At 48.8% G+C, this 27,951-nt stretch overlaps 1 protein-coding gene and 1 long non-coding RNA gene across 8 annotated transcripts in view; one reads left to right on the top strand and one right to left on the bottom strand.

Annotated features, from left to right (window-relative positions):
• Positions 1-27,951, top strand: part of LPIN1 (lipin 1) — a 180,100-nt gene that overhangs the window by 115,160 nt on the left and 36,989 nt on the right. For 5 of the 7 annotated variants that reach the window (XM_073791576.1, XM_073791580.1, XM_073791575.1 and 2 more), the window contains 3 exons: positions 820-934; positions 2,400-2,503; positions 5,588-8,173. In XM_073791576.1, the coding sequence (XP_073647677.1) occupies positions 820-934; positions 2,400-2,503; positions 5,588-5,747 (379 nt within the window). In that variant the 3' untranslated portion in view covers positions 5,748-8,173. Of the gene's footprint in view, positions 1-819; positions 935-2,399; positions 2,504-5,587; positions 8,174-27,951 lie in introns of those variants that run through there. The other 2 variants (XM_073791577.1, XM_073791579.1) reach the window with 1 other exon arrangement.
• On the bottom strand, positions 8,018-11,304 carry LOC141276360 (uncharacterized). The gene is made up of 2 exons (XR_012325813.1): positions 10,952-11,304; positions 8,018-9,260 (listed from the first exon to the last, which is right to left on the bottom strand). It is a non-coding gene; the product is annotated as an uncharacterized lncRNA (long non-coding RNA).

Below are 27,951 nucleotides of genomic sequence, written 5' to 3'. Positions count from 1 at the left end.
CACATTGAGGTCTGTAATTCACCAGGAATTGCTTTTTGTATATCGAGTGCACTAGGGGTCCATTTTCTTTTTCTTTATACCTGTATGGATATTCAGTTGTCTCAGCACCATTTGCTGAAATGAGTGCCCTTCTCCTCTGCTTTGACTTGTCGTCGTGGTCGTAAATGGCAGGCCCGGAAATGTGTGCCTCCGTTTCTGGCCTTCGTTCGTCTCTATAGCGATTTGAGTCACATTCCATAAAAACGTGCAGACAACAACCTGGTGAGAGTTTAATTGAAATGACAGTGAATCTGTAGACCAATGGAGAATTAATATCTCATTATAATATTGAATATTCCAATTCAATTGTATGGTATATTTCTTCATTTATTTAGGTCTTCGCTAGTATATTGCAATAAAGTTTTTAACTCATTTAGAATTTTTGCACTGGCGTTCCCGAGTGAGATCGGCCCACACTTTCCCCATACTTTCCTCCCTCTTTTGGTTTAGTTTTCGAGGTCATGCTGGCCTCGTGAAGTGAGTCAGGAGAGGTTTTCTCTTCCTCTGTGCCCTGGAATTCTTTGTTCCTTGGATGACTGGTGGAAGTCTCTGTCGAAGTCACTTGTCTGGGGTGTTTTCCTTGTGGGAAGACTTGAAAGTACGGATTCACTTTCTGTCCAGCGCTTCTCTGGGAAGGCTTGACCGACTTGCGCATATTTAACTTCTGAAGATACAAAAGAAAGCGCTCTTAGTATCCCAGCACCTCTGACGGTTAAAAGTAGTTTGTTGCTAATGAAGCTGACGCTCTCGTGCTGACCCGTTATTTATTTGTTTTAACAGAGAAGTGATCGAAAAGAAGCCAGAGAAGTTTAAAGTCCAGTGTTTGACAGACATCAAAAACTTGTTTTCTCCAAATACAGAACCCTTTTATGCTGCTTTTGGAAACCGACCAGCTGTAAGTAGTAGTCGGGTGTATACGAGTTCTTGAAATTACTGTCTGTTCACATAGCCGTCATCTGAAAGGCCGGCCTAGACTCCCATGTGAAGCCAGATTCTCCTACTACTAGAAATAACTGCTAAGGAGCCGCTTGCCTACATCTAAAGGCAAGGGGATCGTCATTATTTCGTGGCCTCTAGTTTTCTTTGAAGGTGGGCTTGTGGGTTTCAGTTTGAAACTAGAAACTTTAAATTCCAAATTGCTTGCTAAATTAGCAAAACAAGAACATTAAATAGGACTAGATCCTTTCCACCGGAATGGGACCGCAGAGCACAAAGGTGAATTCAGTGTCTCAAGTTTTAAGAGTGTTACTTCCTATAGTAAAAGTAGTACTTTGAGATTTTGTGCACACTTCCCAAATTTGCTAGAAGGGTCAGCATTCTGGGGAAGGTAGTTGGGTACTTACTTCCCAGTCAGAAAATTCTCCTGCTTTTGAAACTCATGCCCAAGAAAATGGGTCACGGAGTAACCTTAAGGAATGTTAGAATTGCAGGGGATGTCGTAGGTGGTTTACTTTTTAACTCAGTTCTTGAATAGAGGGGTGAACTGAGGCCCAGAGAGGACAACTTACTTACTAGTTTCACATCCAGAGACATTCTTTCTCCACACTGCTTGGAGGTATTATTCGAGCTTAATGAAAGTTTTATAACGCAGGCAGACCTCGTTTTATTGCGCTTCGATTTGCTACACTCTGCAAATATGGCATTTTTTTTTTTTTTTTTTTACAAATTGAAAGTTTGTGGCATCGAGCAAGTCTGTCAGCACCATGCTTCCAACAGCATTTGCTCACTTCCTGTCTCTGTGTCACGTTTTGGTAATTCTTGCGATATTTCAAGCTTTTTCATGATTTTATACATTACGGTGATCTGGGATCAGAGATCTTTGATGTGACTGCTAGGACTCGCTGAAGACTCAGATAAGGGTTAGCATTTTCAGCAATAAAGTGTTCTTTTAAACTTTTTTTTTTTTTTTTTTTTTTTTTTTTTGTGGTACACGGGCCTCTCACCGTCGTGGCCTCTCCCGTTGCGGAGCACAGGCTCCGGACGCGCACGCTCAGCGGCCTTGGCTCACGGGCCCAGCCGCTCCGCGGCACGTGGGATCCTCCTGGACCGGGGCACGAACCCGCGTCCCCTGCATCGGCAGGCGGACTCTCAACCACTGCGCCACCAGGGGAGCCCGGAAGTGTCTTTTGTATGCACTTTTTCTAGACATAAAGCTGTCGCACGCTTAGCAGAGTGCAGTGTAGTGTAAACATGACTCTTACATACACCGGCACACCAAAACGTTCGTGTGCTTGGCTTTGTCGTGGTGTCTGGAACCGAACCCGCAGTAACTCTGCGGTCTGCCTGTATTTGTATCAAATCTGAAATATTTGTATTTACGATGAACTCTTTTCTTCTCATTAACACTTTACCAAATATAGGATGTGTACTCATACAAGCAAGTGGGCGTGTCTCTGAACAGGATATTCACCGTCAATCCCAAAGGAGAGCTGGTGCAGGAGCACGCGAAGACCAACGTCTCCTCGTGAGTATTGTGGCCCCTCGCTGTCATCGCTGTGTCGTTACCTGTTGTCGTCGTCTTGACCTTGGAGTGGTGTTCCACAGTCAACAGTATACCTTTTTAATCCTTCGGTGCCTATATTTTAATTTTTAATTCCTACAACGGAAACATATGTTAACATCTCGGATTTTGCCCAGAACCTAACTTTTGGACAGCCTGCATTATTAAATCAGATCCCCACCGGGTCGAAAATTTAAACGGGTGGTTAGATGCTGCTGCAGAGTGGAATGGCATGAATTTGAAAACCACTGGCTTACATTTGCCGAATTCGTTTTGAAAGCCTAGAACGCGGATTAGAAATATAGCCAGATTAAAATATCATGAGAAGATATATTTACAGATGAAGAACCTATGTAGCCCTTCACATTACTGACCTGTAATAACATTCTCACCAGAAACATGGCTATGTGACGGTGAGAATTCTCGTATTTGTGGCCGAAGCGCGTTCTCCCCAAGGCCGTGGGCTGAACTGGGTTACTGTTTGCAGCGAGGCCTCCTGGCTGGCCGGGAATCTCCTTTGACTTGGATATGTCTCTCTTTGGGTTCCTGACTTCTTAGAGTGGAGAGCGTTTCCTCAGCTTTGCCCACTGGGTGATGTCGGGCAGACAGGTGTCGTCCTGCCTTGTCCGTTTCAGAGGCCTCTTGGCCTGATCCCTGCAGACCTGGAAAACAGCTTCTGGCCTGAGCGACCCCAGGGGGCCTGCTGGGGCCCTCCTTATGTGGAGGAGTTGGACTGGGGGAGTTCGGGTCTAGCGGCTTCCCAGGGATTGGTTTTTTTGTTTGATAGAGATCTACGTTCCCCTAGGGCAGATTTTCACTTTCAAGATGATCCTTTTACCCGTTGGGAGTCTAATCCAGGGTAAAGAGGATAGTTCCAGGCTAGAGGGCACCCTGGGGTCTGCCTCCCTCCCCCATAGCCAGGCCAGGGCCTAAGTAAGCAGTTCCCAGGGTATGTGGGGCGAGAGGGGAGTGGGGGAGCCAGGATCCGCCTCCATCCTTCACAAGGGGAGGCCGTGCAGGTGCTGCCTGATGGGCAGAACGACAGCAGGGACTGTTTCTTCCACACCCCTTTCCTTACGGTTTCTCCCTCTCCTGAGTTCTGAGCGGCCGCCCTGATAACGTCTCAGTTCCCTCTTCTCCGTCGTTCCCCACGTGAAAGTCTCTCCTCGATCTCGAGGGGAGAGCGGATTTCCATTTAGGGTTGAAAGAACTGTCAGCTGAAGGCACACTGCCCTGAAGTGGCAAAGGTTTCTGCCCAGGCAGCAGCCCAGTGGCATGTCTTGTCCTAAGAGGTGTTGAAAGGGGGATGCCAGCATCTCCGAAGGTCTGCCCAGGAGGCCTCTGAGGTTATCCCGTTCGCTGAGACGCTGGGGTAAAAATGCACGCTTTGCCCACGCCTTGGGGGAGGAAACTTTATTTATCGCCAAGGAATGGTGTCTTCTTCTACCTAGACCGGGAGATGTGATTCTCCCTGTGGGAGAGAGACTCTCCTGCCCCAGTTTAAGCACACACTTTTCTCTGGTGGTACCAAACTCGGTACCACCATTTCAGAGCCAAGTGGGTGCTTGCCCCTTGGAAGCTGGGACATTGTCTCGGAGAAGTCAGGGGCCCACGCCGATGGGGGCCTTCAGTGCTTTCCTTCTTGGCATTTATGGCCAGCAGCGTGTGAGCTCTGCCTGCTCTGAAGGAGCCCCGTGCGTGGAGGGCTGGTCCGAGAGGCACAGACGGAGCTGATGATGAGCCGTGAACTGCCCCCTGCAGGGAGGGGCCCCCTTCCAGAGCCACAAAACTCAAACAGACAGGTCTCCAAGCCAGAGGGTATTTTAAAATTTTGTTTTAATCCCTAGGAAAGACGATTCTTATTAAGAGAGATTTTGCCCATTTTGTGCAAGCACAGTGTTTCTCATAAGTCTTTGGAGGTCCTTTATTAAACACACACACACACTCATCCTTATTTAAAAGTTATTTTATGCCTCAGAACATGCTAACTCCTTGAGTTTGGATTTCAAAAGCCTTTTTGGTTCTTAGCAAATTAGAGCTGGAGAGAGACCGGCGGCTGTCAGGGAGGACTCCGAGGATATGCAGGGAGGCCTGGGCTTGTCACAGTTTCTGGTTGGAGGTGCCCGGAGGTCTGAGAATGCATATTCAGTAGAGCAACTTTCTTTTGGTAGTTCTGGGCCACAGAAACTAATACGCAACATCTTCTTGGGAATACACAGAAAACAGAGTGAGAGAGTCTTGCAGGGAGCGTTGAGAAACACTGATCAGGTCCAAGTCCATATTCATAAGGACCTGAGGCCCAGAGAGGGCAAGACACCTGCCCAGGGTTCCACAGCAGTAAGGCGGGCGTCTTGACCCAGGTCTCTTGACCCTCATGCCAACTATGGCTTTTTTTCCTGAGGCTGACAGTTAGCCAGGGCGAATTATTTTGTAGTGTTCATGGTTTATTGTTGAATAAATTTATGGAACATCGGCTCACGTTATTTTCCCGTGGCATACGTTATCTGGTTTAATTCTCACGTGAGCACTGTGCACAGTTTTCATTTTCTCCCTTTACGGTTGAGGGAATCGTGGCTTAGGGAGATGAAGCCACTTGTCAGAGGTGGCACAGCCCATAAATGGCAGAGCTGAAGGTCAGATTGGAGTCTCCTAACCCCGGGGCCCAGTGCCCTTTCATTGCACAGTGAGGCAGCCTCTGGGTGACGCTCCGAAGATGTGCCTTCTCTGCGATTCCTGTCTCCACTGCCCCCAAGGCGGGCGGCTGTACGTCTGTCATGCTGTCTCGCTTCTGCTCCTTTGAGTGAAGTCAGGTCACACCCGCCTTGCCCACGAGGCCATCTCTGACTCCCCTCCTTGGCAGACTCTCTGATTTCCCGTTAATTAGTGAGGGATTATTCTAGAACAGCCTCCCTCGTGTTAAGCACATGGTCCATTCTTGGGGGTCCTGGATCCCTCCTGACTCCTGGGCACCGCTCGGGGGATACGTGCTGGTGTCCCGCGTGGCCGAGTGTCCCTCCCAGGCGGTGACGTTGTCCATCTTCCTCCCAGGTATGTGAGACTCTGCGAGGTGGTCGACCACGTTTTCCCCTTGCTGAAAAGGAGCCATTCTTCAGACTTTCCCTGTTCAGATACATTCAGTAACTTCACCTTTTGGAGAGAACCACCGCCACCCTTTGAAAACCAGGACGTTCATTCTGCATCAGCATAGTACGTTCCGGGCCACTTCCTGGCATCCTGTGGAGATCAGGCGCCCCCATTAAAGGATAGGTTTGGGAACCTGCAGTCATTTGCTTAAGAGCAGAGGAGCATTTCTCTCCTGGTGCCCCTGGCCGGGGTTGACATTTCTAAGTGATGTGTACGTCCTAGACGGGGCGTCGGGTGCGTCCCTGGTGGGGAGGCCATGCCCGGTTGAGGCTTCGAGCCTGTGGCAGCGCTGCCCTCCCCAGCCTGCTGCAGGCTGGGGCGGTTAGTGTGCAAGAGGGGCTGTGAAGCGGGGGTCCCTGGAATGATGGGATCCAAGGAGGGGCACCAGGTGTGCACGACTTCTGGGAGAGTGGGGGACACATTTGTGCCACGTGGAGGGCTGTGCAGGGTCCCGTGACCTGAATCTGAGGTCTCAGAAGGGACTCCAAACCCCACCGTTCTGGGCCTTGACCTTGCGGATGTCCCTGTGTGGTGTTTGCCGACTGGTCTGATGGTTTTAATTCCTCTGGTTAAAGCTAACCGATATAACTGGCATATTTTCCCCTACTTTTGTGGCACAAGGCTGGAATATTTATGCCTTAACGCACCCGTGGCAGATGTTTTATTTAGAATGTGCTTTTTCCAGCTTCCTGTACCTCTGCGATGCCTTAAGTTCAGATTATAGGAAATATTATTAGGGCAGTATTTCGAATCAGTTCGACACTCTGCCAGCAACCTGTCTGGCAACGCGCTGCTGAAAACGTGGGCTCGCGCAGAGCTTATGCCGAGCGGTGACGGTGTCAGTTTCTTTTGGGAGCTCTCAACAGAAACTGGTTGGTTTTAAGAAAATAGTTTGAAGAAGTTAAATTATATTCTTTGTGGATAGTATTATTTATTACCTTACTCTGATTGGGTTACTGCTATAAGCATTTTAGCCATGTTCTTTCTATTATAACTGTCAGTAACACATTAAAAAGATATACGTGTTAGACCATCCAAAGAGCCTTATTCTGTAATTTTCACAGCACTGACCTTCTTTTGGAATTTATGAGTCATACTTTTTATTTCCCTTAGCTTTTCCCACTCAGATTTAAGGGCAAGTGGATAAGTAGTCATTTGAGTGACATTCGTCAAGCCGGTAGAAGATGATTCTTTTACTTGTTTGTTAAATTGGCCTGTGGAGAAGAGAATAATTTGAAAAGTGAAAGAATTATTTTGGTAAAAGATTTCGCTTTTCGAGCTCTTATTTTGTTAAAGAGCGTTTTACTCCGGTGGTTGAGATGCTCTCCTATTTAAATCGCATGGTTAGAGTCCTGGAGGCACACAGTGAAACAGTTGAATGCAGTTTTACTCTTTCTGTGAAAGAAAACCCAGAGGCGTTGCCTCCCCTGTCGCCGGCAGGCTCTGCTGGCAGCGGACGCCTTTCCCGAGTGGTTCGTGCGGCCACCCAGAGAAACGCAAACACCCGTGCCGTGCGTAGCTGGTCGCAGATTCGCGGAGCAGCACACGCCGCATGTGCAGATGCCCTTTTGGAGGCATTAAAAATGATTTAAAATAGTCCTGCCTTAACCTGGGCTAGCCATTAGTGACCTTCCGAGGCTACCTTCATTCTTTCTGTCACGAGGGTATCTTGCGGTGAACTTTAACTGCTGTGAGCTAAGTAGAAGACGACCAGCTGTAGTCCTCTCGCAAGAGCATGCAACTTTGGAACCCCCAATTTTGATGCACTCTAAGCTTCCACGCCACTGCCCTCTGAAACAGAGCACGCCTTCCAGAAAGTCGCACTCGGGTCTGTGTCAGGGTCAGAGTGTGACCCCTGGAGAAGCAGTGACATTCACACCTGCCTCGTGGCTTCGGAAAGCGGGATTTGTGCCCGGGCCGTGCTCACGCATGTGCGAGCTTGTTTATCTGTGTTCACACAACCGTAACTCAGTGACCCCAAAGCCACGTGCTAGGATGCTGTGTTTGGGCCACGCATTTCAGAGTTGCCCGATGGAAACGAATCCCTCCATCGCGACAAGTCATCAAACGTTCATCACACGTGATGAAGAAAAGTATATGTCCCTGGTACATTGGAGAAAATGATGACACCTTCAAAGAGGAGTCCCTTTTCCATTTTAGGTTTGGATCGCCACTTTAAATATATTTTATTTGCAATGCTTGACCTGTATTTGTGTATGCTGGTACGACGATAAAAATCACTGTAATACTTCATTGCATTGTGCTGGATGCAAAGCTAGGATGTATTGTAACAAATGAGACGAATGACAGACTTCCCTGAAAATCAGGTGTGTGAATTTTAAATAGTTTTTGGTAAGTTATTAAGATGCTGATTTCCTACTGTGTGATACCAAGCATGTTATTTTCTACTCAGTAAACAAAAAAACGAAACCCTTAATGCTGTGAACTGTTCATTCAATATTTGGAATAAAAGAGCCCGTCTCTTCTGATGCCTTCGGTGAAATACTGACCCTCTGTGTGCACTCGCCGCGGGGTGGGGGGAAGGAGGGGTGAAGACAGAGAGGAGAGGAGAGGGCTGCCCCCCCGGGCTTGTCCCACCTTGATGGGAGTGACTCTGGAGCAGGGAGGGTTCCGTTAAACGCTGTACCTGAGGCGCCTCCCAGGACCTGGCCTGTAATCGGTGTTTAACACGTGGCTCTTACACGGGTGGGCTCCGTTCCCTGTTCTTGAATGGGATGTCAGTCGGGTGGCAGCCACAAGAGAAAACACAGGAGAGGCTCAGGAAAACCAAGCTTATGCTAGCGGCTTCTCAGAATAGGAGGCAGCTCACCAGCAGGGCCACGTGGGGAAGCACCAGGGTGGTCAGGAGGCAAAAGACAAGTGATGGGGGGGGGCGGAGCTGAGGCCACGGCCTTTGCTGGGATTTCTGCAGGAAAGGCAGGGCAGGGTGAACAGCTTAGGACTGCCTAGTGCAAATCATTTCAGTGGCCTCTGAGCTATAGGGGTGGCCCTTGGTTGCCTGATTAAGGCAGAGGACTAGTGCCTCCTGGGGGTGCACAGGCCAGACAGGAGGCCTGGCTCTGGATCAGCTAGTTTGCACATCACGGGCGTGCTTCAGCTGGGCCCTTTGTTATCCCTAAAACATGGCCAGCCCGTCTTTCCCAGCCAGCAAGTTTTTTAAGATCCCAAAACACTATAATATACGTAAAATAAAAGACACGATACAGGTTCCCTTGCGTCATGTCCACTGTCCTCATTTTTTGGACACTTTCTGTGGTATACCCGATTTGTCTCTCAGTTTGAACAAATCAGTCAAAACCCTTGGCGAGTTTACCCAGATCACCTGAACGCCGTTGTAACTCCTATCGATGTTGTGCATCGTCGACACAATAGGATGCCTGAGGCATCCGTTGATTTAGCCGTGTGCGTCAGCCTGAGTGTTTCGGGAATAAATGTAAGAATATTCGTCCCTCTTTGAAATGCTTCAAAGATGTCTCTGGTACTCTGGTACAGGGTGCCGGGCTGAGCTCCTCCTGAAGCCCAGATCCAAACAGTTCATCTCTTCACGCCTCTGTATCTTAAAAACAAAACAAACTCTCATTTAGCTGAACATCACAGATTTATTCCAACCCTGATTTCAAGTTGTAGGTGCTTTTATCTGGAAAGCAAAAATCAGTATAAACTGCATCTTGGGCCCGGCGATCCCCACCTGCTCTCCCATCGCCACTTTGTCTCCGTGGAGCCAGTAGGCTCTGCTGTTTCCATTCGGTTGTGCGAGCAGCCTTCACACATGCGCCGGGGAAACCAGTTCGGTAGCTTGCATTTCCCCAACGTCTCAGCTGTAATCACCTGAATATTCAAAATACTTCCTGTCCTTGTTTTCAAACCCTGATACACCCCACCAGGTTTGCCAGTGCCGTCATGGGACCTCAAGGAACATTGCCGATGGGTCAGTGACCGCCGGCTTTGGACCTCAGAGTGACCTTCCCTATAAAAGGTAACGCAGGCAGCCCTGGTACACACCTGGGACAGGAGAACAGGAGTGGAGGAAAGTTACACAAGCCCCATTTAAAAAAATGAAACTCTGGAATCTGACTTCCTTGTTCCAGCAGGAGTGTTGTCCTAACCAGCTGTTCCAGGGAGCTTTGTGACATCACCCATCATTTCCTACTTATCTGCCTCCCCTTGAAAGTGTCTGTACAAAGCACTGTGCCCTGCTTCTATGGGTCTGCAGTGGTGGGGGGTGGCGGGGTATCCCGTCTCTGTGCTAGGCAAAGATAAGGTGGTTAAAAGCGCCACTAGAGGGCTTCCCTGGTGGTGCAGTGGTTAAGAATCTGCCTGCCAGTGCAGGGGACATGGGTTCGAGCCCTGGTCTGGGAAGATCCCACATGCCGCGGAGCAACTAAGCCCGTGCACCACAACTACTGAGCCTGCGCTCTAGAGCCCACGAGCCACAGCTACTGAGCCCACGTGCCACAACTGCTGAAGCCTATGCTCCTAGAGCCTGTGCTCTGCAACAAGAGAAGCCACCGCAACGAGAAGCCTGGGCACTGCCCCGCTCGCCGCAACTAGAGAAAGCCCGCGCGCAGCAACGAAGACCCAACGCAGCCAAAGATAAAATAAATAAAATAATTAAAAAAAAAAAACCCAACCAAAAAAAAAATGCCACTAGAGTCTCCTTCCTGTTTCTGACCCCTTTTTCAACTCCTGCTGCAGTGGAAGGTGGAGGTGGGTGTCACCACCACCGCGATAGGTCTCGGTGTCTGCAGAAAACCAGAATTTGAGCAGACAGAAGCTGGCCCTGGAAGTCATTGGCCCCCAGATGGCCACCGGGGGGCGCAATCTGTTTTGGTTGGCAGTTCAACCTTTAAACACATTGTCCTGGCTTGACAAAGGCCCCTCCCTGTAGTGCTTGCCTTGGAGGCCAGCCAGGTGTGTTGTGAGCTTATGGGGAGAGAAAGGAGGGACCGTTCTGGTACCCAAGTGCCTTCAGTTGGCATGGCCCCAGGTCAGACGTCACTAACCAGCCTCGAGGACGGAGCAGTTTGTGGCAGCTCGTCATTCAGGTCTAAGACCCATTTAGATTCGTGGTTCTCAAAAGTATGTGGTCTCAGGGCCTGTAGCGGCAGCATCAGAGCTTGCTAGAAATGCACGTTCCTGGGCTCTTCCCTGGGCCTCCTGAATCAAACCCTGGGCATGGGGCCCACAGTCTGTACTAATAAATCCTCCCCAGGATTCTGATGCACGCTCAAGTTCCAGAGGACACACCTGAGGCCGGATCCTGTTCCCAGGGAGCCGCTTCTGTGTTGTAGCCGCTGACATCTAACTTTGGCCTGGTCAGGGCCACAGAAAGCTGCTGAAGGTTGGGGGCCCCTGGAAACCCAATACAGCGCCTCGACCGAGTCCAAGGTGTCCCGAGCCTTTGAGGCTCAGCTGCCAGCCGGAACCACCTTCCTGGGCATCTCGGGCCGCTGGTCCCGGCTGGGAGGAGATGGGAGTGCGTGTGAACCCGCAGACCTGGGCTCGGCCCGGATTTCTGACGGCTCCCTTCCTCCCCCAGATTGCTGGAGCCTTGAGCTGCTGTCCTGATGCCAGCGATCCTTTCACTGGTGCAGGAAGTCCATTCAGCCTTGCATTGCTTTTAATGAGTTTTGCAAGCAAGTAGCCTCTTCCGGTGACTCATTCTGCCTTTTGTGAACCGGAGATGGTGGTTTTAGGTTTCACTTTGGAAAGTAACCACGACTTCTCTGCTGCTGGAATCCGAACAAGTTACATTCATTTTGCAACAAAGAAATGTAAGTGTAGGAGCGCCAGTCATATTTCTGCTCTGATTGTAAAAACATCCTTTTCCGAGATGCACGACAGAGCCAAGCTAGGAAGAAATGGTTTATATTTTCAAGGAACACATTCATTTGGGAACTTTATATTTTTCCTTCCAGAGTGGCCTGATAGTTTCGCTTTTATTCTTTTGTCTTTTTGATTCATATTTCAGGGATATTCTAAAAATAAACAGTGCCTGTTGACTGAGTGAAGCCGTTAACCTCTGTTTTATTGAGGGAGATCTAGTTCTGGACAAAAGTTCGTGTTCTTGTCTTCATGCAGCACACAAAGGATGATAATGGAAATAATTTCTTACGCAGTAAAATTGTTTTCATCTGGACCTTCCGCAGAAATAAGTTTACGGTACCCGAATAGGCGAACCTCTTAGGACTGGAGAGCGTGTGTTAAGTGGACAAATGCTACGTAGCGTCTTTTCTCCAATTCAAACAATACAGGGATCTTCAAAGTGTTGCGGTGTTGAACTAAATCATTTTTATATAGTTGTATTTAAGTACGCATAAACAGAAAGCAAGAGCCCTTATTCAATAATAAAAACAAAATGCCTTCAAAATTAAGAGCAGATAAAACTAAAGCACCAATGAAATTCAAATTAACCTGAATGTTATGTGGTAGAAAATGGTGTATTAAGGCTGGCGAGATGGTGCTGGGTTTGAGTTTATAATAGACGTATCCGTGTTTTATGTTTCATTTGTCAGCCTGATCCTTTTGATTTTTTGAGCATGGTGGGTCATCGTTTAAATCATTATTAACACTGACTTCTGCAAAACACAGGAATGAAGAAGTTCTTATTTCCCATTTCCAGCAACACTGACGGCTAATGAGCGGTTGCAGATTCTTCCAACAAGATGGAGGTCCCCTCAGTAAATTGTCTGATGGATAAGCGTGGCACTGATTTGGAAATGGGGACTTTGGTACTTAGCCAGGGCTCGCACTACCATTCCATCGTCCTAATCCTCTCTGTTTGAAGTGCCCTAAAACTATCGTTCGGACATCGTGCGACATCATTCGGTACTTAACGCATCAGCACACTTGGAGGCTGGGTCTGGGGTGCCCATCGCCCTTCTCTCCTCCAGGATTCTGGTTGATGGAGCACAAGTGAAGAAAATGGGCACTCACGGGTCAGCTTTTTTCCCCAAAATGACAGAAGTTATGGAAGTTGCCTGAAGTTTCATTGGAGCGTTTAAATATCTCTTTTCACCCCCCACACTAGAAAATTCCTCCCGTCTTTGGCTCCGTGGAGAAGGGAGCGTGCCTGCCGCTTTTGGGCCCAGCTGGCCTGCACCTGCATCGTGCAGCAGAAGCTCAGCGCCCCCACCCGCCAGAGGGAACAGCGAGGATGAGGCCTGCTTGGCAGCCCCTCACACAGGGCGGGGACCGTCCCTCCAACGATGTGGAGGGTCTGATGGGCTAAATGCACATCTGCATGCATTAGGGGAGGCAGGTGGGCAATTCTGTTTCCAGGGAACCAAAGCGATTTTGAAACTTCTAAGGGTGGTTTTGCTTGCTTTGGGAGAAAGTTGGCGAGTGGTCAGGTAAGAACCTTTGCATGAATTTGGGGGGCCCTGGAATGGCTTTCCCAGGGACTGGGGAACCAGGCCTGGCACCTCTCCTGCCCATGAATGACAATGAACTTGACTTGGGCCTCAGAGAAGGCGTGGCTTTTTCTTTCCGCAGAATGGCAGTACCTGGCAACGAGCATCCTTTTACAACAGTGTAAAATCATCAGCTAAAGTACAGAAATTGAAATTCAGATACAAGAAATAGTTTAGGGCTGTCGATGTACAACGTATGAAAACGAGAGCTTATGAAAAGGGCAGACATTAAAACTGAGCGTGTCCTGCATGTCTGTGGGAAGGTCTCACCCATGCCTGTGGATAAAACATGGCTTTTCTGAGGCCGTTTGTTTTTGGTATAGTTGATATGCCTGTTCATATTGATAAAAGAAATGCTCACATATTGAGTTCCGGGGAAGTCATTCTGGCTTATACATGCGCTAACTCGAATTTTATGCTAATTAGAACAGCTTTCTTTGTGACCTACCAAGCACACCTTGTACATCTGCTTTAATTATTAACGAAAAGGGCGCAGTGACCAGAGCTAAAGAATGTCCATTTAAAAAATAAAGATTAAACGCCTCCGTTCCTGGGACACCAATGCTGGGACTCCTTTGACGATAGGACTCCCTTCCCAGGTGCCGAGGCCATACTGACTCGCTGTGCACATGCTGGTCTGTTTTTTTTTTTTTTTTAAGGTTGAAGAAATATATCCCTGACTTCTTCCATGTCCTTTGTTCTGATAACATATAAAACTGTGCTGAAAACCGTGCTTCTCTGGAGCACTTTCTCAGAGTAATCTGGGAAGGTGGCTTCTGGTCTGTAGGTCCTCAGTGTGGCTCAAATAAAACGCTTTTTTATTCTTATTAGAGATCATTGATTGATTATTTTCTTTGACAATATGTTCATTGAAACAAGTCCTCTAAGGACATCTCTCAACTCGCGTGCCGATAGGCCGCACTTACAGTAGTGCCCCTCTGAGCATCTCTTTCCAGTGTACGGAGTGCTTGCACATTCCTGAGCTCACTGGCTTGGTCCCTGCCGCCCCCCCCACCCCCGGCCCCCTTCCGCAGGCGCGCCTCAAGCATCTCTCAAGGCCTGGTGTAAGCCTCACCTTCCTATGGTCTCCGTGAAGCTCTCTGGGTGGCTGCCGCACGCCAGTCATTCAGTTCATCCTGACTTGCTGAGCAAGACGGAGCCGGGCCAGGAGCAGGGAAGTCTCCCTTTCCCTGTGTCATCCCACTTCAACTCAGCCCCGTAGAAGGACAAGCTCTTATATTTCTTTTCCAAAGCAATGATTGCAGGGCCTGGCGCCCCATTTATGTCCAGAAAGGTTGATTTGTAACCCTAGTCGGTCTTGCAGTCTTTCCTCACGGGCACCAGCATCCTTCCTGGGCGTGAGTTTCCTCATCTGTGAAGTGGGAGAGCATCGTTATCCCTGCTGGCTCCACACGGTTGCCATGAAGCAAATAAGGGCACAAAATTACGGGCATGTCTGTGCTTTGGACATGGCACTATCCTGAGCTTTATTGTCATTGCTGTTTCCGATCACTTTTTACATTCGCTCTGTTTTACTGAGGAGAAAATTGACGTTCAGAGAGACTGTGATTGGTCGAAGGTCCTCTGATAAGTAAAAGGCAGAGCAGGAACTGGGGTCTCCAAATCTAGCATGATCTCAAGTGTTAACAGGCCCTGTCCCACTGCACCCACCGAGAGTGGCAGACGTATGGGTGGCCACTGGGGCGATGGAGGTGAAGTGAGCTAAGATCAGAGCAGCCCCACGGTGTGCCCAGAACTCTGCACACAAGAGAGGCACCAACACGTGCCCTGGCTGGGCTGATGGAGACAAGAGGACACAGAGCAGGGATTAGGCCGTGAGAAAGACCTGAAGCATCTTCCACAGATTACTCAGGGCTGAATCATTGTGCGTGCCGCAGTGCCTTTTGAACTAACACATTTTGAAAAAGGGGGTAAGCGCTTCCTGTTTCGACCAGAAACGAATGCAAACCAGGCCCTGTTCCTCTCACCAAGCAGAGCTTGACCTTTCGATTCAGAAGTATCTGCAAAGACCCAATTCTGCTTGGGTGGGCGAATGGAGCACGTGTCACTGAAACTCCTGCCAAAGACACCGACTCTGGGCTGCACTGGAGGACTCGCCAGGCACCATGAAACCTACCGATTGGACGCACCAGAGTGTGAACCGAGGAAATAGCGTCTGGGGCGCGGGAGTGAGTGAATGGTACTCGTCTTCGGCCTTCTGCTCTTTGTTTGCCACAGATGTGTTACAGCAGCCTAGGAACACAAAGGAATGACACTCATGTTCAGTTGCTGAATTCCTGCTGTATAATATCCTGGTGGAAATGTTAATTGGTTTTGGACTTCCTGGGAAAATGGGGCAGGGCGTTTGGAGACCCTGAGCTTTAGGAGGTAGAGCAGAGGTGGTTAGCTGTCCTCTGAAGAGTCCTGCTGTCCTGGAGAGTCGTTGCTGAAAAACAGCTTCCGCCCAGGGACTAAGTTCCCTAGACCCCAGCCTCCAGCCCCACATCTAGGTGGGGCTGTGTCACCCCCATCTTGGCAATGGAATTATAAGCAGCAGTGATCTGACCACCTCTGGGCCAAAGCGGTTGAAAACCAGGTGTGCCTTTTTCACATTCCCTGTCTCTCTGCATCACTGGAAGCGAAGGTCTCCAGGGCAGAGCCACAGGATGGAAGGAACCTGGATCCCCGACTCCCTCTGTAGTGGGCCGCCCGCCAAATACGCAGATGAACTTTGCAGAGGGAGAAACAAGTTTCCATGGTGATAACCTCTGAGATTCAGAGGTTTATTTGCGACAGCAGCTGGTGCTACCTAACTGATCCACAGAACGAGAGAACAGATGAGGGAGGGGATTCTGGTTGGAGAGAAGCACGATGACAGAGCAGTCCTGGGGAGGGAGGTGGCCCAGGCCTCCTGTGACAGCGAGGTCACTGTGCTTTAGGAGAAGTGGTGTTTCATCCTGAGTTCTGTGTTTTCTTTTCCTGTTTGTTAAAGAAGGAGAAAAAAGGAGGGAGGTATTTGACAATGTGAAAAAATGCTACTGAGAAGCTTTCTTCTCCCATAAGATGTTTTTTTGGAGAAGGGAGGAATTAGAACTACATTGAAAGAATGATAAGCAATAACAAAGGAGCAACTCTCCGCCCCAGGAAAAGTAAAAAGTTATAGAAATACAAAATATCATGGCGTTTATACTAGGAGGTTTGGGGATGGGAAAAGAGGGCATATGAAAGATAAAATCTTCATCTGTCATAGTAAGTCAGTAAGTAGTATCTCAATTTGGTTAATGCAAATATTATAGTACGTTCATGTTATTTAGAAATAGAAAAAGTGAAATACCAGAATCAACAGCTGAAAGAGTTGGAAAGGCCCGTCTCCAAGGAGCAGAATGGGTATGTGTGTGGTGGCCAGGCCAGGCTAGAGTTTGGTTCTGTGTCTTCTAGTAACACTCTTTGACTTTTAGGACTATGTGAATATATTATTAGGGTTTCAATAAAACAGATGAAAATTATCAAAGGATGCCAGCAAAATAAAGTGAGAAAGAAACAAAAAGAACAACACAGCAGGAGCAGGAAAGAAGCAGGAAGAAGAGAGAGAAACAACCTGCGGAGACTAGACCCAGCACCCGCCTCCCGTCGCCTCCATGCTTCCACTGTTCCTAAGGGACAAGGCTTCTTCACTCATCAGACTCTTCAAGGACAGTCCTTTTTATTCCATCCAGTGGCCAGATCTCAAGAGCGCCAATCCATTTATTTATAAGCTGCTTTTTGCCTAGAGTGAGTGTTTATGGGACAATGAGTGGTGTCTGGTACCTTAGAGCTAGTACTTGACAATAAAGCCAGCCTCTGAAGGAGTAAAGTACATTGCAGACCCACTATACGCCTGAAGAAATGCTAGCTGCTAGGGACTCCGAGGAGCCCGTGCTCAGGAGGAGATAGACGTTTAAGAAATGGTGTGCTGAGGTGGGGCAGGTGCAGCGATAGAAACGTCCAGGGTCCTAGGCGGGGGTGGCAGCGTGGAGGGAAGGGTAAGTTTATCTGGGGGCGGGGACGGTGGGTGTTAGGGAGGTGCCTGGACTGAGTCTCACTTCTGGCTGAACAAGTCTCAGGCCCTCTCAGAGCCCCCTGGAGCCCAGCTCTGAAAACGTGTGAGCAGGGGGGACCCACCTTCTGCTCGCTCCCTCTCGACCTCCGAGCCCAAGGCTGGCCGGGTGGGCTCCCAGCATCTTCACACCTGAGGAGAGGGAGGCGGAGCCTCATCTGGGCTCAGGTCCAGGTCATCTCCATCCCAGCTCTTCTCCTGTTCTTCCAGGAGAGAGGGGGCTGTGGACACCTTGTCCAGGTTAAAAAAAAAAACAACCTGATATTTGGTTCCTGCAGGCCTGTTAGTTCCTGGTGCAGAATGGAGGAGGAGTCGCTGATAGATCTCGGTGCGTTCTGGCTGGGAATCTCTGAGCATAAAGTTTGCGAGTTTTACATGAAGAGAAGCAGATTCTTGGTGGGGAGGCAGAGTGTTTACAGACCCTGTGGGCCTCCGTTGTCCTTGGGGAGGCTGCAGCTCTGTGCCCCCATCAGAATTACAGCTGTGGCTGTTGCTGGTTTAGAACAGAGAACCTTCGAGTTCCTACCATCAGAGATCCTCAACCTTGATTGGATTTTAGAATTAATGGGAGGGGGGTGGTATTTTAAACATCACTGATGTGAAAGCCCCGCCCCAGACCAACTGGATCTGAGTCTCTGGATCTCCATCCTCCAGGGAGGTGGGGCTCGGCTTCCTCGTCAGTGCTCACGTCGTAAACTCTGATTATTAGGGATTTGAAAGACCCAGACAGTGGGTTCAACCACAGCAGCGTGATGGTGGATTTTATCTACAAAAGGATAAAGACCTTTGTGAGCCGGGGGAAGGAGTTGTTTTATGAGGGTTATTCCATCTTCTTGAGTAACGCAGAGAGAAGAAAACCAAAACGGAATTGTCAGGAAGCAAAGCGCTACACATAAATGTGGTTTGCTCTGCTGAGGGAGCAGAGATTGATGTGAGACACGGTTAGGCACTGGGGGTGCCAGGAACGCCTGGGGAAACAAATGAAGAGACTTTAAGAGGCAGAAGGGAGCCTGTAATAAATACGGAGACTTCAAATTTCTCAAGTTTTCAGGAAGACGGCGGTGTCTCAAATGTCACTTTCTGAAGAGCCGTCTATTTGCAGCCATCACCCCGAACCTCCTCCAAGGTGAAGGCTTCCTGCTGAATTTGTGCTTCTGGAAAAAAAAACGCAACCCCAAAATGGCCAGACTCACTGGGCTTCTGCTGAAGCTGAAACCAAGCAGATTGAACTTCTCCCGTGTATTTTCCATTTCTTGTCCTCTCACAGGAATTTCTGAAATCTGTAGCGGTGTTTGGCTGGGTGCTGAACTGTGCAGTGAACTGGTCTCGCCACCCTAATTTTCCCAGAGCTAGGGATTTGCTAGGGTTTTGTAACATGTGTGGGTGGTGGTGGTGGTGCTGAGGTAATCTTGTGGTTCTTCATGGATCTTTGGAAAAATGAGGCATACGAGAGACTTGGCATTGGATTTCTGCCCCTTTGCGAGTGTTAAAAAAAAAATCACATCCCTTCCATTGGAAGGAGCTCAGGAAGCAGCCGCTTTGGAACAAATCCATCCAGAATCTACTTTCATCAGGACCTCTTTCTCTAATTCTGAGTAGAATGAGACATTTGAAAGGAGAATTATTTTAGATGCGGTTTCTTTGGCCTTTAATTCCTATGTGGAAATTGAAAAATGGGAAACAATTTAGTGTCCATATTTCAGAGCATCCTTTAGTGTATATTTGGGCTCCGTGTACAATCTCTCCAGGGCTGTATTAGACTATATGGCTGACCTTAACATACAAAGCGGGATAGAATAAAGGTGAATTTTCAGAAGAGGGGAAATGTGGCCTTGGAGTTAATTATTGTCTTGTTTTTTCCCATCAGAGCTTTTGGTGATACCCATGGAATAGTGATAGGAATTGAGGGAGTGGGTTCACACCTTGGGGAGTGTGAACCCCCAAGGGTCACACCTTGTGAGGGACACCTCGGGGAGTCCCCATCAGGAGGACAGCTGCACTCATAGACACGCATGGAATTCGATGTGAATGCAGAGTCTGGTGGCAGCAGCCACCCTGTTGGTTTCAGTCTGCATTTGATCAGATGGAATAGCCTGGGGGACTATGGGTGACATAAAACATTCCAAACACTATCCCAACAGCCTACTCGCTCACTGACCTTTCTGCGGCTGGTAAAGCGGTCCTCAGAAGAGATCACATTTTAGAATCATCTTTCAGTTTTCAGTTGTGCAACATTTCAGGTGGATTATGGGTTTGCTACCACCTCATCTCAGGCAAATATCCGCTCTCCGGTTGCATTAAGTTTTCTGTTTATTTAACCAAAGGTGCAGACACCTATTGGAAGTGAGGTGGTCACACAGCGCGGAGAGCAGAGGATTCACTGTGATGCATTAGAGTTTCCTCTGGCCCTTCGTTTATCTGCAGGACAATAGCCAAGTAGGATAGTCTCTCACTGGGTCTATGAAAGTAAATTTTTTATTGTTCTGTAATATCCAAGACAGCCCAGTCCTGCAAGTTCACCCCTGGACTGTCATTTAATATTTTTTTATTTAGAGAGAGAAAGAGGGTGAGGGAGAGGGAGAGAGAGAGAGAGGAATTGGTTCACAGAGTTGTGGGTGCTGCAAGTCTGAAATTTGCAGGGCAGGCTGGCAGCCTGGAGACCCAGGGAAGAGGTGATGTAACTCAAGTCCAAAGGGAGTCTGGAGGCAGAAGTCTTTCTTCCTCAGGGGACCTCAGTCGTTTCCTCGGAAGGTCTTCAATTGATTGGGTGAAACCACTCACATTATGGAGGTCCTCTGCTTAACTCAAAGTCTACTGATTTAAGTGTTAATCCCACCTAAAAAAATACCTTCATAGCAACATCTGGACTAGTGTGTGACCAAACATCTGGGCACCAGGCATAGTCTAGCCAAGTTGATGCAGAAAAACTAACCATCACAGATGATAAAGCTGAAACTCAGAGAAACATGGGCTGGTGTACCTAGGACTCGAGTCGGGAGCTGACTCCAGAATTTGTTCCATCGAAGCCACACCGTCTCATTTAGCGCGTGTATGGATGGGTAGGGGCACCGGACCTGTTAACCCCGGGGTCTGCTGATGGCAGCAGCCATTTTTCCTGCCTTGATAACCTTCTGGTCACCTTACTGGGAGAAAAATCTGGGATTCCCCCAGGCTTCTCAGGATAGCATCTCTGGAAGACAGTTCTCGAAGACCTGGCTTTGTGGGAAGGTAAGGATTCCTGGGTAGATGCTGGAGGCTGGCTCAGTTCAGTTCAGTTCGATTGAATCCAGCCTGAATTCTTTTGCCCTGACTGTGTGTTGGTTTGCTCTGGGCTACAGTGTAGGGTAGGAGAAACAGAAGAAAATACGTGGCTCGTGCCCTGTGGCTTTGGTGGAGAGGGAGGCAGGCAAGCACAGAAACAAAGACTGCACAGAATAGAGAGGACTGGGGTACATATTATAGTGGGAACCCAGGGCTGCCCCCGGGGATGACCTGCCGCATTACTCAAATCAAACCTTTCTAATTCAGTCCTTAATAGACAATACTGAAAAACACAATTTTTAAAAGGCCTATTTAAATATGTGTTGCTTTGACATTTTAGCCAAGCTTATTTTGCCTTGGACAGAGAGCTTTATGATAAAGAACTTGTGATCAGCGGTGACGTGAGTATGTGTATGTGTGTGTATAATTTATCAGAAAGAACCAACAAACACGGATTTGAATCCTAATTGCTGCTGAAATTAAAGGTAAAATCGAGACTCTCATGGAAATACATAATGAATGCATGCCAAGAATTTTATTTAACTCATTAATTAATGAGGGAACCAGTAAAATGTACAAGCAGGTTCAATGGAGAATTCAAAGAACACACAAACACAGGCAGTCAGCAATTGGGAAATGAATTTGCAAATAGATGCAAAACAATTCAGTGTCCACAGGGCAATAATCAGCTGTGTCTCCGAGGACCAAAATTCACTTGCATTTCCGTGGACAAGAATTGTTTGCATTACTGTCAGTTTTCTACAGTTTACAGAGTAGTAAGTAGCACAGAAGTTTTAGATATCTTGAAAGGATGCTCTAGAAAAAACACCTAGTAATCTGTTTTATTCCCATTTCAGAGACTTTCACAATTTTTTCTCTGAGCCCGGAGAACGCTGGGATAGTGGCTTTGGGCGTGTTATTTAACCCCTTCATTCCTCATCTGTAAAATCAAGCTGATATTTCTTCACCGTCTTGTTTTGCAGATGAAAAATAATAACATACATAGAAAGTTTCTGACATAGAGGATTTTTCCAATCAATATTAGATCTTCTTGCACTGTATGTTTTTTCAAACGGATACGCGAATTTGCTCTCCCATAATCCCCCGTGCATTTGTCCCTTCCACTTTTGCTGTAGGCCCATGACACCAGGCACGTGGCAGGCTCTCACGCACAGCTAATGATCACACGATGAGCAAATCGAAGGCTAGGAGGAGCTTTAGACCGGAGGCAGGGGGTGTTGAAGAGACAGACCCACAAGTACATCGGTAATTACGATTTCCTGTGACACGCACAGGGATAACTGGAATCCTGGGAGGGTAGCCCAGGGCGTGTAAGTAGTGGCTCAAAGCAGTGACTCGGGAGCCACACAGCCTGGGCTAATGAACTGTGTCCACGGGCAAGTTACTTACCCTCTCTGTGCCTCAGCGTCTTCGCCTTTAAAATGGGGAGGATACCTGTAGCTTGTGCAGATTGAGTAAACGAATGAATGTTTGTGAACATTTGAAGCAGCTCCTGGTGCCTATTCAGTGCATTCTGAGTATTAGCTATTACTAGTTAATGAATTAATATACGTAGATTGAACAAAAAGTCGTTTCTCCATAAAAACCCAAGTCAGGGAAGGACAAAAATCATAGGACAGCATTCATATCTCCTGGTTGCTAGACTGCACTGATACACCACACTCAGGCAATCACTTGATGTTACCGTGTTCTGTTTTCTCCCGCGGGTCGTTTCTTCCCCAGGCTGAGCTGGTACGAAATTAAATCTTATGGACCCCGCTCGGGCCCTAGCCCGGCCAAGGCTCTCTGTGTTGGTGGGAAGGGTTCTTTTTCCGTTCGGGTAGGAGCAGCCGGAATAATGGAACTGAAGCTGAGATCAAAGCCGCACAGGCTTTATTCAGTGGCCAAAAGATGGAGAAGCGGGAACTAAGTTCACAGAGCAATTTCTTGCCCACGTGGCAAGAGGAATTTAATTTAAAGAGTAAAGACAAAGGGAGGAGGAGTGAGGCTAATGATGGGGGGCATATGCATTAGTCTATGGGGAAGGGGTGGGACTTTTTGAGGGAGAGGGATGCCACCCCCTCTTTATCCTTTTTTGGTCCTTAATGTCTGGCCCTGGTCGTTGGTAGGTAGGCGTGTCATTTAATATGCTGATGTCGTCAAATCAGCATATGAGACGGGATCTGTTGGAGGTCAGATTGGTCACCACCTTGGTCCCAGCTGGTTCCGTCTGTTTTTGTTTGTTTGTTTCTTGGGGGCTTCCTTTCTTGTCTCTGGACTCTTTAGCTTAAAGATTTATGTTTCACTCCTGCTAAAGACTGATTGGGCTGGTCTTTTGGCCTCAGTGGCTGCCGGTCCTGAATGCAGGGGACACGTGAAGGAGGTTGAAAACAGACTAGATTTAAACGGCTCTTGCAAACCCTTAACGACCCCCAGAAAGGGTGAAGATGCTAACGCTATGGGCCTTTTCTCCTACCCAAATGGACCAGCTCCTGTCAGCTCTGCGGAACAGCCTCCGAAGGCATTTTTCACAGTTTTCACCTCGTCAGAGAAGGCATCTCTGATTCTCTGCTGTTGTTTTCTGTGTGTGGCACAGTCTTCAGTGCATATAGAAATCTGATGAGTCACCATTTGACCCAGGGTCAGAACTACAAGGGGTGAAGTGATGACTTGAGCACGTGCTATGTACCAGGCATCGTGAGGGGAGCTTCGGACTATTATCAACCTCATGCTCAAGACCACCCTCAAGGTGAGGGCAGTGAAGGCCGTGTGTATAATGGACGTAGACTCGAACCAAAAGCCGGTGTCAAAGCGGCTGAGTTCCTCTGCACGGAGATGGTGAAGACCTGGCTCTTCACTGGCTATGACTTGCTATTGGGCAAGCTTCCCTGAGCCATGCTGCTCAGTGGTAAATGGAGGGACAGGTGAGCAGAGAAGGGGGTATGGACAGGGAATCTCTCACAAGGCTTGGGGCCCGGCCGGGTGGGCTGCGGGGCTGGGCTGGGCTGGAATGGATCTCACTGGCCACGCCTTCCCGGCCCACTGCCCCCAGCCCAGCCACACTGAGCCACCAGCCCTCCCCATCGCCCCAGCTCTTTCCTCCCTTGAGAAATCTGGGGACCATTTTCTGAAAACGTTGGACAGATCTCAGGCAATCCCTACGCTAACTTCTGTTAGTAGTTCCCAGTCGTAGAGACAAGAGCGTCACCGCAAAAGCAAGCTCGAAGGGCCCTGGGCGGGCGGGCTAAGACTGCCTTGCCTGTCAGGAGCCCCCCTCCTCACTCCTGGTGTCACCCCCGCAGAGTCCCTTCCCCTCTCCGGGCTCCTGTTTCTCCACCATGAGGTTAACTGATGGGGCTGGACCACAGTTCTCCAAGTGCGGGCTCTGGGCGGGCGGCCTCAGCACCACCTGGGAACTCATTAGAAATGTGTGTTCTCAGGCCGCTCCCCAGACCTTTGGAATCAGCATTCAGGGCTCAGGGAGCAGCAGTCTGTTTCCCCAGGCCCTTTGGAAGGGGGTGGTTCTAGTATAACCTAAAGTTTGAGAACCACTGGTTAGGTGAATTTTAAGTTTCCTTCTGGTTCAAAGAGTCTACGCTTCTCGCCTCTAATCTACGAAGAGGACAGAGTATACCTATTACCAGTAACATCTGGGATGATGACCGGCAGGAGAGTGGCCTCACACGATGAAAATGGAGCTAAAATAGGTGGCTCTGGAAGTTCCTTTCAAGGCATCACCTATTATCGCTATTACCTAAATGCCATTTGCTAGTTTACTGAAGCAAAAAGCAGACCCGTGGGAAGGTCCTGACACCCTGCAGTGAACGCATTAGGAACAGCTCTGTTGTCCCTGGAAAGGTGCCCTGTGGGCAGCACCTGAAGAGGGAGGCTGACAGCACCATTGTGCATCTCAGAGCGGACACTGTTTCTCCTACTGGCTGCTGACACAATCGGGCAAGTGTGCACTGGCCCGGCCAGCCTCCAGCTGCAGCTGTGTGCCCCGCGCTCCCTGGAAGGGCGCCTGGCAGCCCGAGAAGGGGCGATCTGTTTCCCCGGGAGGATCCCCGGCTCCTGTGGACAGGTTTGTCGTTCACAAAACTTCTGCTTTCCGGAGCTAGCCTGGGACGGAGCCAGGAAACAGTTATCTCAGAGCCTAGCACGTAGTAGGTGGGATGAACATCACACATCATCATCACTGCTAAGAGTTGCTTCGGGGCTCAAGCGGAATCCCAGAATCAAATTTGGGCAGCTCCTTGGCTCCTGGTGTTGCAGGGAGGGACACATGATCTCACCTTCCTGCTTTCCCCAGCTCCCGTCTAACGGATAAGCCGTGGAAGGAAATTACATTTTGCCACGTGGCAGGCTTGATGGTTTCACGTCTACGATATCGCATTACACTCACCATGGCATTGCTGGGTGGAAGTTGTTTCTAATTTCCAGATGAAAACTCTAGGGTGCAGAAAATAAAGATCCTGACCAAAGTCACACAAAAAGTGAGTCTAGAGTCAAGATACTAAATTTAATTTCATTTATTGAGTGCTTATTATGCAGGCAAATAATGTACTCATTATAGAATGGGTTTCTGTTTCTAATTATCCTATGTATTTAGTTATCATATCTACTTCTTTTTATTGATTTTATTTAATGTATCTATTTAATTATTCTAATCATCCCAGTAATGCTTTAAATAGGTGTTATTGTCACCATTTTACAGATGAGGAAACTGAGGCTCAAGGGGATAAATTAACCTACCCTTGGTCACAGAGCTAGGAAGTGCCTGGGCTTGAACTGTACCCCAGTAGGTATTTGGATGGATGGAAAACGTCATAGTCTGTTCTCAGCCGTGTTCCTCTGCGGTGTGGATTTGAGTGTATCCTGGAAGAAACTTGCTTCCTATCCATGGTTGCAGTGTCTGAATTTTCACCAGCTTAGAATACTTAGGCTTCTAATCTCCTTTAGCCCCCTTTAGCAAGTGATTCATTTTCTCAGTGAGTGTGGTTAGTCCTGGACAGGTGAGCCATCAGATAAGTCACATGAACTGTACCTGATGACACATTCGGTGAGGCGTTGATGTCACAAGCTCACACACTGAGCACGTAGTTCATCTACAGGCTTTCCTTTGGGCAGAGGCACCTCGAGGGGTATGGGAACCCCTGGAGCTTGGGCAGGAGGTGGGGCACCTGTCCAGAGGAGAATTCCGAAAGGAAAGGGACGGATGAAGAAGAGGGAAGGAAAGGAGAGGGATGAAGAAAACCTTCACTACATTTGCCTCTTGGGGCCATGTGCTCTCCATCTTTCAGATGAAGAAGTGGGCCTAGAGATGTTGGAAGACAGGTTCGGTTAAACTGGAGTCACTCAGTCAGCAAATCATTGACGCCCACGACAAACTTATTCTGAGCACCTCTCTGTGCCAAGGAAGGGGAAGACAGAGAGAAGACACCATCCCCACCTGCAAGAAACCCACCATCGAGTGGCAGATAGATAGGCTATCCTAAGGGATCACACAACAGGACACGGTCTGTAATTTTTGTCAAGTAACCTAAATTTCACAGATACGAGAACAGTGGAGAAAACGCCCTTCCTGACTTCCAAGTAACAACGATGAGCGTGGGGTCTGCAGGTCACAGAGCACATTCACACGTCAGCCAGAGGATTGAACGCATGGCTGGTGAGGGAATAAATACCACCCCACGTAGACATGTTTTGCTGAGTCTAAGATCACACGACCTGTGAGGGGCAGAGCTGCAACTTAAACCTGTGTCTGAGGTTTGAAATCTCATGTGGTTGCCAGCGTCAGGGTAGGTGAGCAGGGGCAGGGCTGGGACAGTGAAGTCTATGGATGGGAATAAGCTGGGGAAGGCTGGGGTGACATCACCCAAAGCGTATCCCTCAGACCTGAGAGATTCAGGTCAGAGCCGAGAGCAGGAGATAGAGGCAGAGAGGTCACAGAATGGCAGCGTGCCTCACGGCAGAGTCCTGGGGAGGCCAGGGAGGGGAGGGAGGAGGGATGAGCAATTACTGACTCTGATCGGGGGTTCATGATCTCGCTTAGGGATGAAGGGAAGTGGCTTGCTCAAGTCTGCCTTGTTAAGCAGTGTCAGAGGTGGGTTTTTAAGCAGGTTGCTCCCTGCCGGACTCCAAGTCCACTTCTATTCCTACACTGGCCGGCATCCCCATACTGGGTTCCACCCCATCCTGTAAGATCTTTACTGTGGCATCCGTCTCAGCTGTCCTGCCCCAGCCACGTTTCCTGTGGTGACTCGTGGTGGATCATACTCTAGTAACAACTTTAGTTTGGTGTTAGGGTCTTACAACCATCTAGTGGAGTAAACTGGTTTCCATCGATCCAAGAGACTTGCTGTAAGAGGCTCAAATGGGAAATATCAATATACTGGTGTGGGACTAACTCGGAAGAAGTGCTTCATTCTAGAGAGATGGAGAGAAAGGAAGCGAGCAATCCAGGCTCAGGGAACAAGTGTAAGCAAAAGCTTAGCTGGGCATGCAGAAGTCTTGGAGTTTATATGCCTGGAGTGCAGGCCCTCTGAGCTGGTGGTGGGAGATGAGGCCAGAGTGGGCAATCTGGTCTGGATACAACGGCTTGGAGTGCCTGTAGGTGATAAGGAGCTAATGGAGGGTCTTAGGGAGAAACGCAACACCAAACAATGGAGAAAATTCTTGTCCTGTTAGTTGGGGCCAGGGAGCAGGGACTCCTGCAAAGATAAAGGTTTTTGATTGAGTGGGTCTTTCCCGAATGCTGAGAGGGAAATGCATCTCAGGTGGCCAGGACTAGAGTCCCCCTCAGACACCTCCTCTGAATGGCCTGAGTCACTGGAGGCTAGAACATTCTGAGGGCCGGCCACGTGTGTCTGTCCAGGATGACGCTGTGTGAGCGCTTAGATCCCAGTGCTTCTGTTCATGTCTCCGCTGATGTCTCTGCTCAGCTGGGGCTCCTTCTATCCGCACTGGTCCAGTGACAGGAGACAAGGTCCCTGCTGCCTTGGCATTGCCCTTGTAGTTGAAGTACAGACAGTAATCGTGTAATCAAGAGGGTGCTCTAAAAGGTGCCACCTGGAGGTGAGGCAGCATTATTGCAGGGGCCGGATGGGGGGAGTGGTTGCTTTGGGGAGGTGACTGGCTAAGGTCTGTGCTGAAGTTGAGCATTGAGGGTGAGAACAATTCCTCCATGAGATGGGCTGGGGAGAGGGCTTTCCAGGCAGAGGGAACAGTAAATACAGAGACCTGGGGCTGGAGAGAGCCAGGTGTGCTCAGAGCAGTGAAAGAAGGCCAGTGTGACAGCGGGGGAGGGAAGGGACATGACAGGAGCTGAGAGAAAATGGCAGGTGGCTGATTGCTCAGGGCCTTCCTGAGCCATGGGGAGGAGGTGGAGTTTGTTTTAAGAGCACGGGGAAGTCCCTGAGGTATTTTAAGGAGGTGCGGGGAAGTTGTGGGAAGGATGAGTAACAGCAACAGTGACCGTG

This window comes from Tursiops truncatus, chromosome 14 (assembly GCF_011762595.2).
Source record: "Tursiops truncatus isolate mTurTru1 chromosome 14, mTurTru1.mat.Y, whole genome shotgun sequence".
NCBI classification, from domain to species: Eukaryota; Metazoa; Chordata; class Mammalia; order Artiodactyla; family Delphinidae; genus Tursiops; species Tursiops truncatus.
The sequence above is the reverse complement of the archived record's forward strand: the minus strand, read 5'-3'. Positions and strand labels throughout refer to the sequence as shown.